Genomic DNA, 10,534 nt, shown 5'->3' with positions numbered 1-10,534 from the left:
GCCGCCTCTGCTGCCTGGCGCGGCGCTGGAACCAGCTGGACCGCTCCGACGTGGCGGTGCCGCTGACCCTGCACAGCTACTCGGACCTCGAGAGCGAGGAGCCGGGTCCGGGCGGCACCGCCTCGCGCAGGGACCCGGTTCCCACCGGCGTCTCGGACCCCGACCGGGACGTGCCGCTCACTCAGTACCAGAGCGACTTCGGCGTGCGGACGGCGCCCAGGGATACTCCGCAGGGGCGCGGAGCGGGGACCGGCGGTCGCAGGGACAGACCCCCTGCGCACGGCGGCCAAGGGGTCTACGTGCTCCCCATCGGCGACGCGGACGCGGCTCCAGCAGCGACCACGTCATACAGGTATTGGGCGGGGGCAGGGAAACGCATCGCGTCAAGAACACCCCTGGTTGGAGTAAACTGAGGCACGGAGTCGAGAGGGCGGCGGGTGGGTGGGAAGAGAGAGGGTTGCAGACGGCCTTAAATGTTGTATCTCCTTTTGGCCCCCGGGCACTTGAGGCGTCGCCTTCGCTGCTGCCCGACCAGACTCAGCGTGGATGAGCACTTCCACTGATGGGGAGCTCACTATCTCACTGGGCAGCCTGCACCCCTCTTGATCAGCCCTGTCAGAAAGGCCTGCCTTGACTCAGTTGGATCTGCTTCCACTTAACTCCCACTGGGTGGGCCTAAAAGGGGTGAGCCCAGGCCAGCTACAGCGCTCCCTCTGGTCAGTGACCTCTGTGGAAAGGCTGAGTGGTGTTGAGGATGGAGCACAGGACTCCTGAATAGGTGGTTCCTACAAGATTCCACTGGCTGAGTGAGGGCTGTTGACATGATTCAGCTGAGGACAGGCCCGTGGTTCCTGCCCACCCGAGCTCTCCACCTGAACAATGCAGGGCTTTCTCCCTTCTTTCTCTTACTACAAAAGTAATACATATTCACTGTAGGAAAACAGAAACAATAGAAATTACAATAAAATACCTCCTTTACCCCAAACGCAAACTGTCATTTCTTTCTAATCCTTAACATGCATTTGAGAGCATGTCCACTTACATATCTCATGATTCTTGGTGTACAAGGCATTTGCTAACCAGAAGGCTGGCGGTCCAAACCCACTAGCCCCTCCTGGGAAGGAAAGTTGGGCAACCTACTTCCATAGTGATATAGCCTGGGAAACCCAAAGAGGGGTCGCTATGAATCGAAATCCACTTGACGGCAGTGGTTTTTTTTTTTTTTTTAATTATTTTTTCTGTCTGTCACTGTTACTAGGTGTTCTCTACAACATAAACTTGAATAGACGTACAGATGTTTATCCTATGGATAGACAAAGTTTTATCTACTCTGTTAAGGAATATAGGGATCCCTGCTGCAGCACTGGTTAAAGCCCTCAGCTGATCAAAAGATGGGTGGTTAAAAAGCACTGGGCACTCTGCCACAGAAAGATGTTGCAATGTACTTCCCTAAAAATTACAGCTTTGGAAACGCTATGGAGTGACTCTACTCTGTCCTAGAACCAACCAACCAAACTCATTGCCACCGAGTTGATTCTATCTCAGCTAAGCCTATTGGGTTTTAAGGGTGTAAATTTTTACAGAAGCAGACAGCCTCATCTTTCTTTCATGAAGTGGCTGATGGGTTTGAACCTGACTTTTTGGGTAGCAGCCAAGTACCTCAACCACACCACCACCAGAGCTCCTTACTCTGTCCTATAGGGTCACTATAAATTGAGATTCGACTCAATGGTAGTGGGTTTTGGGTTTTCTTATGGAATATTTAGGGTGTTCTGAGTCTATTAAAAAACACTACTGTTCATTTGGACCAACTATTTGGCTTCTAGGAATGTTCCCTACAGCGTGGGATGAGGAGTAAGGGGTCTTGGGTACCCTGCAACAGTGTATAGAAGAAGATGGACATAATCTGTGTCCTAGGGACACTGGGACTGGTAAACTAGGGCACACTGACAGGATGGGATATGATGAAGCTTCAGTATACATCAAAAAAGGAAGGTGCAGACAGCAGGTGTAATATGCCAATATTTTGTTTTAAAAGGGGATATTAATACAGACATACTGCAGAGAGATAACAGGTTTGGTTCCAGACCACTACAATAAAGGGAATATTGCAATAAAGTGAGTCACACAAATTTTTTTTGGTTTCCCAGTGCATAGAGAAGTTATGTTTACAGCATACTGTAGTCTATTAAGTGTGCAACAGCATTTTGAAAAAGTTTTTTAAATACTGTGGGAATGACCAAAATGTGAGACACAAGCAGCAGATACACCTACCTGCTTGAGGCACAACCTTCTATGTGTAAAACAGTATCTGTGAGGTACAATAAAACGAGGTATGCCTGTATTGAAGTTGCTCAAAGCACAGAATACTTCTGAGCATGGACATGTGAGAAAATGCTCCTCTGAGGGGCAGAAGCAGGGCAGGGATCTGCCACAGATGGACGAGAGACTCTACTCTTCTTTTTTTTTTTTTTTTTAAATACGTACACGTATTACCCATTTTTTAAAAAAACCCACAAATTTTAAAATAAAAACCAAAGTGATGAGCATCCTTGTAGTGTAACCTTTAGTCAGCTCATTTCTCTGCGGTAAATTCCTACCTGTGGAATTATAGGGCCAAAAGGTATGAACTTTATCCCCAACTTCATTATGTTTAAAAATCAACTATGTTGAGGTATAATTTCCATACAATACAATTCACGCATTTTGAGTGTATACGTAGATGGATGACTTCTGACAAATGGGTATGCCCAAGTAACAGCACCATTACCGGGACATACAGAACATTCCATCTTCCCAGAAGATTCCTTCGTAGGTCTGAACTTTTTAAGGAATTTGATGATAAGTGGTTATAGGGTGGGTCTTGCGTTCATGGACCACATGCTCAACCTCAGTGGCAGGCAGACTCTGAGCAGCAGTGCTGTGGGTGGTCTGTCACATCAAGGGGCCAGAAAGTAAGTGGTCTGGAAAAGACATCTCCTGGTGACCTGAGGTCATGTCTGCAGCCGACTTTGGAGGGCTCAGTGGCCAAGGGAGGAGGAAGGAGCAGGCATGTCCTGGGTGTCAGAACGAGGACAAGGGATGGAGCCTGCAGGGAGATCACTTCAGCTCAGGAAAGCAGCATCGGGTAACTAGAACTGTGTACAGTGGAGGCGCCAGGCTCTGCATTCTCCACGGATCATCTTCCTGAAGCCTCACAAGAACACTGTGGGGTCGGGATCAGTCATCACCGTCCCCATCCTACAGATGAGGAACCTGGGCCACTGGCTCAAGTTCACACAGCTGCTCATGGCAGGCAGGGAGTGGACTCAAAGTCTGTCCAGACTCAGAGCCCAACTCTGTGCCCACCACAGGCTGTTGTTGGAGAAAATACTGATGTTGTCAAAGATTTCATTTTATATGGACCCAAAATCAACACCCATGGAAGCAACCATCAAGAAATCAAGTCTGCTGCAAAAGATGCTCTCTGCAAAGTGTTAAAATGCAAATATGTCACCTGGAGGACTAAGGTGAGTCTGACCCAAGCCAATGTATTTTCAATTGCCATATATGCATGTGAAAGCTGGACAAAGAATAAGAATAATGAGTAAGAATTGGGGCATCTGAATTATGGCGCTGGAGAAGAATATTCAATATACCAGAGGAATGAACATCTCTGTTTTCGAAGTACAGCAAAATTGTTCCTTAGAAGTGAGGGGATGGCGAGACTTTGTTTCACATAACTTTGGACATGTTACCAGAAGGAACCAATCCCTGGAGAAGGACATCAAGCGTAGTAAAGCAGAGGGTCAGTGAAAAAGAGGAAGACCCCCAACAAGATGGATTGACACAGTGCAATAGGAGGCTCAAAGGAGTGTAAGGATGGCACAGGACCAGGCAGCGTTTCGTTCAGTTGCATGTAGGGCTGCTATGAGTTAGAACGGACTTGACAGCACCACTACCAATAATAGGTTGTCATCCCTAGGCTGCCATCTCCTCTCAATCACTTAGTTTTTGCCCTGTGCTCTGCTGTGGTGGAAAAGGACTGGCACATAGGAGTGGGGACTCATGGGATCGCTCACTGCCTGGTTTGTAAACCCAGGTGGGTTAGTGGGCCTCTGACTATGTCCTCATCTGCAAAGCAAGAAAAGAAAGCTTGGCTGCCTGGGCCCGTGCGTGCCCCACCCCCCGGGAGAGAATCACTGCTCTGCCTGGCTCCCCTAGCAATGCCACAGGCCTAGGGACCCTTCACTTCTCAGCTCTGCAGCCTGCCTTCTTGCAAGATGCGTATCACCTATGCAAACTATTTAAAGAAACTCAGAGAACAGAGACGTAACAGATGCAGGGAATCCAAAGATATCAAAGTGGACATGTGGCCACTTCTGACTCAGGGTTTCCAAGTGGCTGCCCAGACACCCCTGGACCCCAACCTTCCCACCCAGCAGCCCTGCCTTGCCAGGTACATGAGAACTGGCCTGCCTCACCTGTCTGGCTAGGTGGGCATGGTGGTCCTGCTCGTAGCCAGCCAGGATTCCTCCCCCTGGCTAGCCATCCCAGAGTCTCCCCTCATGCATTCTGCTCTCAGGGTTGTTCATTTTGCTTTTGGCCAAACTCCACCCACTTCTGGAAGACAGTCCCAGACTCCTTCCTCACTCATCTCTCCTTCCTTCTTGGGTGGGATAGTAAAGGCTAATGCTACAGTTCCACAATACTTGACTCCCACATTTCCAGATGCCCATCACCAAGGGTCACAATAATATCATGCACAGAGATTAGTCGCCCCGTTTCTCAGCACAGGAAACAGGCTCAGAGAGGTTAAGGAATTTGTCTGAAGCCACTTTGGGCTGAATCCAGGCCCTGACACCCAGTCCAGGGCTCTCCATGCTGCCGTGCAGTGAGGGCTACAGCCTCTGCTCTTCCTGGCACACACGAGGTGGACGATGATTGGAATACTGTAAGTGGAGGCACACAGTGGGTGTGGCTAGTCCTGTCTATTATCTTCTTGGCCCGAGCCCTCCGTCTGGCTGTCTTTGGCGGCTGCCACCTTCTCTCCTGGGCAGTCACCAGGCCCTGCTGGTTCCATCTTTGCTCTCCCTTCTCTGTCCCCCTGCAGTCCTCTTTGGCAGGGGCTCCAGCACCAGCACCCACTGCCCCACCTTTAGGGGGTTCCTCTCTGTGTCTTCTAGCAGCCACAGGGATTGTTCTAGTCAAGGCCCTGGCTTCCTGCTCTGGGACCCCCACAGCCACTTGGGGCTGCAGGTTCAGGCTGTCAAACCTGAGGCTCAGCTTAGACCTGAGAAGCAGTTTGCAGACAGAAGGGCAGTGCCCGGGGGAGGACGTGCTGCCCCAGGAGAAAGAGAGCAGCAGATGGTTTGGGCAGCTGGTCTTTGGAACCTTACAGCTTCAGAAGCAAAAATTCTCTGATAGGGCTCTGGTCTTGTTTGCCTTCTGGCACCTCGAGCATCCGAGTACTGACTGGACAGCCCAGACCCCTGCCATGTGGCCTGCCTGCAGTGCCCCGGCTGTGCTGCTGCCCAAGAGGAGAAGCTCTGTTGACCATGGGCCTGATATACAGCAAGGGTGGGTCCTGCCTGGGCTGTGGGCTCCCCACCTATATGTGGGTATGGACTTTGGCCAGCTAGACTCTTGTCCACAGAACATACCTTGGCCGGGCACACCTGGCACAGGCACTCTCTCCTGCCATGAACTCACTGCCTAAAGAAGAGTTGACAGAGTAAAATTGAAATAAATAGGGTTTTTTGGTTCAGAGGAATTGAGGAGTTAAATTTTCCTTCACGTAAGTTACTTCAAATACGTGAAGAAATGCTTGCAATCTATTAGAGAGGTCCAAATCAAAGCAACAATGAGGTATCATCTTACCCAAGCACTAATAGCAAAGTTCAACAAGACAGAAAATAACAAATGCTGTTGAGGGTGTGGAGACTGGAACCCTCATACACTGTTGGTGGGACTTAAAATAAGTGTAACCACTGTGGAATACAGTATGGTGCTTCCTTCAAAAGTTGGAAATAAAAATACCATATGATCCAGCAATCCTACTAGGTAATATCCTACAGAAATAAGAGCTGTGACATGAACACATGCACACGCATCGCAGCACTATTCACAATACCAAAAAGATGGAAACCACCTAAATATCCATCAATGGAGGAATGGGTCAACAAACTATGGCACATACATACAATAGAGTAACGTTAAGGAACAATGATGCATCTGGAAAACATGGATGAACTCAGAGCCCACTATGCTAAGTGGGATTAATCAATCACAAAGGACAAGTATAATAGGAGCTCTGGTAGCATAGTGGCTAAGGCACTTGACTGCTCACCAGATGGCTGGCGGTTCAAACCCATCAGCCACTCCTCGGAAGGAAGGTTGGGCAATCCTACTTCCGTAGTGATACTGCCTCGGAAACCCAAGGAGGGGTCGCTATGAGTCAGGGCTGACTCGATGGCACATAACAACAACAACAACATTGTAAAAAGTCAAGAAAAGGATTTCACACAAAAAATATTCTTTGATGGTTACCTGGAGTCGGTGGGGGAGGGAGGGCAGACGTACATACATTAATTTGGGTGAAGGGAGAAAAAATGTGTGTGTTTGTGTGTGTATATATATATATGTGTGTGTGTGTGTGTATATATATATATATATATATATATAGGGAGCTCTGGTAGCATAGTGGCTAAGACACTTGCCTGCTAACCAGACGGCTGGCGGTTCAAACCCACCAGCCACTCCTCGGAAGGAAGGTTGGGCAATCCTACTTCCGTAGTGATACTGCCTTGGAAACCCAAGGAGGGGTCGCTATGAGTCGGGCTTGACTCGATGGCACATAACAACAACAATATATATATATATATAATTTCATTTTTTATTTTTTTCCCCAGTTCCAAAAGTCCCAAAAAAGGCAGCTCTGAAAAATTCAGCTCTGGATGTTCAGGGTGCTTACAATCTTTAAAAAAAAAAAAAAAAAAAAATTCTCTACAAGGATGAACAAGGCAGTGACAGTCTTGTTGCTTCCTTGCAGGGAGCCAGCTTTCCCCCGTCTGGAGACCTTCCCTCGCAGCTCACACTGGTGCACATGTGCAGTGTCCTGTGGGTATGCACCAAACCAAAAACCAAACCAGCTGCCACTGAGCTCTGACTCCATGCGGGTGTCCTATGGCTGGTCTTTGGAGGTAGACTGCCAGGTCTGCTTTCTGAGCACCTCTGGGTGGACCTGAACGTCCAACCTTTCAGTAACAGCAAAGTACATTGACGTCCCATCCGAGGACCTACTCCCACATCCACAGAACCATGGAAAAGCCAGACCATCTTTTAGGTTTTTAAAATGATCATTACGATTCATTCTCATTGTAGGAGTTAATAAGGAAGTTAATTTGCATATGTTAGGTTAAAAAAAAGAAGAAAGCATTAAGATAGAGCCTTCTTTTTCCCTCGTCATTCGCAACCACAGCTACAAGGAATGAAGGCCCCCGGCTGTGCCTGGCACTGTGCAGGCTGGCACTGCCTCTGGATATAAATGGCCACCAGTGACCTGGGCTGGAGGCCACTGACCTCCACCAGTTCTGGTTCCCTGGAGAAGTGGGAGAATTCCACTTAGAACGGAGACAGAGAGAGAGCTCTAGAGGTAGGGCTGGGACTGTCTCCCAAACCTAGCACATTCCAGGTCCATCTGTTCCTTGGATGAGTAAGAGCCAGATGCTAAAGCTCTGCTCCTAACTCCCATGGCCCCAGAGCCGTTTCTTGGTGTAATGTGGGAACAGCTTTGCTCCTATTTTCTTAGGTGCTCAGGGTGGGAGGGTCAGGTGGAAGTGAGTGTCAAAACGCAGCTCCTCTAAGTTGCTGACAGAAGGCAGCTGATTTCCTAATGGAGTAAAGAGCAGGTCAACTCAGACCTGCTTTCCCCAGAACGGGATCTGACCAGGGAGTATATGGTTTGCCACATCCGTCTCTGTAAGGGGTGGAGAGGTAAAGGGCAGCCTGGAGCTGAGGCAGGACTGCAGCAGAGAGCTGGGACATTCCAGGAAGCGTGGTGCACCCAAGCAGTGGCTTCTGTGGGAGTGTGAGTCGGGGCGGGGGGGGCCTATGCAAGGTTGTGGCTATACTCTGTCTCAGACAGGAATTCCAGGCCTGGACAGGAGTGAAGCCATCAAGAGCCACAAAGGTGAAACCAGCCACGATCATTACAACCCACAGCTCTGGATGGGACAGAAGCTCCGAAGCCAGCTTCCAGGTCAGCCTGAAGTGGTGCTGCAAGGCCGAGTGGCTGGGGGCCCAGTGCAGGGTTGTGAGAGCAGAGGTGTTTTCCAGTTTAGGGACATGGAATCAGATGTTGCTGGTGTAAAATGACAGTATAGCTGGCCAGGGACAGCAGTGTCTGAGTGCCCAACCACTTGTCCCTTGACAAACAGAAAACCAAGGTAACTTCTTCGTTATTAGCCATGGGCATGCCCGTAGTGCTGGTCTTTTTGGTGAACAGGGGCTTTCCTCTCCTAAATCCGAGTTTTACCCTTGGTGACCACTGAGTGCTAGTGACCAGCCCTTCTGCATACCTGAACATTTCTGTTAGAGGAACGAGAAGATGGGGAGGTGGGGCCAGTTCAGATTCCACCTGAATAGAACGGAAGGTCTGTGTGCTGTATGACCCTAAGATTAGGAGTCTCAACTTTCCACTCTGGAGCTGGTGGGTGTCGGGGGGTAGTTAAGGAAAAGGCCTGCTGACCACATTTCATTTTTCAGGTCCCAGAGGTGAGGAAGAAATTTGCTCCCAACCCTTCAGCCATCTTTCAGGCTCCAGCGCCTCGGATTCTCAATGTGTGACTGGCCAGACTCTAGAGGGCAGCAGTAGCTGTGGCTTTCTTCGGACCACCAGAAGACTGTGGTGGGACCACGGCACATGCCCTCATGTCCTCACAAGAGGGTATGGCCCAAGTCTCACTGCTAGACTCCTCTCAGGACTGTCCATGGCTGCTGGATCAGGCTTGAAACAGATGAGGGACAAATGGAAACAGTATCTCAACTCAGCTCAGCCTCAACACTTTCTCCTCCCTCGCGGATTTTGAGGAAACCTTCAGTCTCTTTTTAGCAGCCCCTTTTGGCCATCCTTCAGTTTTCAAATCTGAAGAACACGGTGCCAACCTCACAATAGTTGAAGATCAGTTCTACTGTGACCTAAATTGGCCCATGGGAGCTAAAGAATATGAACTTAGAAGGTCACTAAAGAACCAGCAGTGCACACTTTTATTGTCTCCCCAGGATGCATGATGATTTTATGGTGATGTCTGTGGATTCTCCTACAAATGGCTCCACCTTGTAGAAGAAATTCAGGTTCTCACCTGCATGTGACTCAGGGTGATGCTAAGTAACCAGGAAGAGGTTTCCAAAAGAAATAATGTCATTCATAGAGATTCAATTTCAAAGACATTTCTTTATGGCCAAGATGATCCTTGTTTTAAGAAAACATTTCTTGGGATGAGTGGCTGAATGAATGACATCTTGTGGGAGATTTCTAACAACTGGGCCCCTTGTTTTACTAATTTCTGTTTTCCCTCTAACATAATTGATGATTAGAAGGGAAGTACTACCCACACTAAGAATCAGAAGCCCATTTTTGGGAAGGTGGCATTTGCCTCAGTCCCTTAAAGACCTTAAAACATCATCTAAACCAACGCCACAACCTCACCCCTGCACTGCTCACACTGACTGCGTCAGGAAGCTTACCCCTGCCTGAGGAGGCTGCTTGTTTATCTTTGGAAGGCGGATAGAAAACACCAACTCTCTCCATAAATACCAGTCAGTGTGGCCATGGGGAACTTGTCTGTTTTAGGACTCTTCTCAGACCCTGAAAGCAAAAGCTTGGGGCTTTTTTTTGGTAAGGACACAAAAAGATTTCCCTTTGGGTCTTTCCCCTCTCCAGCCCACAAGTGCTGTAAACCCTGGGAGGGGGTTGTCAAAACTTTACAAGCACCCTAGATGAGGAGGGGCCACCTGTTTCCAGCTGTCCCTCAGAGAGGACGGCTCTGACAGGCACAGCCCTTCCCTCCAGCAGAGGAGATGCCCTGATGAGAGGATCATTTTACAGGGAAACCAAACCCATACAAAGGGTTCTATTATTTCAGATTTAATTGGTTTGTATGTTAGAGGTTTCTGAGATGAGACTGCCAGCTGGGCATTCTGTGGGAAATGAAGATTAACCGTACAATCTCAAATTTTACTAAAATGCAGAAATGTACCATTTCAATTACTTGTTAATTTCTTTCTTTAAATTACTTATAAACATGAGCACTTTCTCATACTTCTTTCTCTCTTGGTATCAAGGACCTTAATGTACCATCGTTAATGCTAGTGTCCCTGGGAGCCCTGAAAATCCTAAGGAACTTCCAACCTCAGGGCTGGCTGCAGATCTACACTGGTGTCATATGCAGTGTTTCAGAGTCCACCAACCTCTCCTCTTTCATGTTTAACGGCCCCCCACCCACCATCCAGGAGTTTTTGAAGCTAACCTTGGGCTCAAACCTTGGCTTCTCCT

At 48.6% G+C, this 10,534-nt stretch overlaps 1 protein-coding gene across 1 annotated transcript in view; it reads left to right on the top strand.

Annotated features, from left to right (window-relative positions):
- PARL (presenilin associated rhomboid like) overlaps positions 1-8,826 on the top strand; it is an 83,302-nt gene extending 74,476 nt beyond the window's left edge. The window contains exons 10-11 of the mRNA XM_042780291.1: positions 8,122-8,239; positions 8,746-8,826. Of these exons, the coding sequence (XP_042636225.1) occupies positions 8,122-8,239; positions 8,746-8,826 (199 nt within the window). The remainder of the gene's footprint in view (positions 1-8,121; positions 8,240-8,745) is intronic.
- The last annotated feature ends 1,708 nt before the right edge of the window (positions 8,827-10,534 follow it).

Source organism: Orycteropus afer, unplaced genomic scaffold (assembly GCF_000298275.1).
Source record: "Orycteropus afer afer isolate SDZICR_OR568_19922 unplaced genomic scaffold, OryAfe1.0 scaffold00032, whole genome shotgun sequence".
Classification (NCBI taxonomy): Eukaryota; Metazoa; Chordata; class Mammalia; order Tubulidentata; family Orycteropodidae; genus Orycteropus; species Orycteropus afer.
The sequence above is the reverse complement of the archived record's forward strand: the minus strand, read 5'-3'. Positions and strand labels throughout refer to the sequence as shown.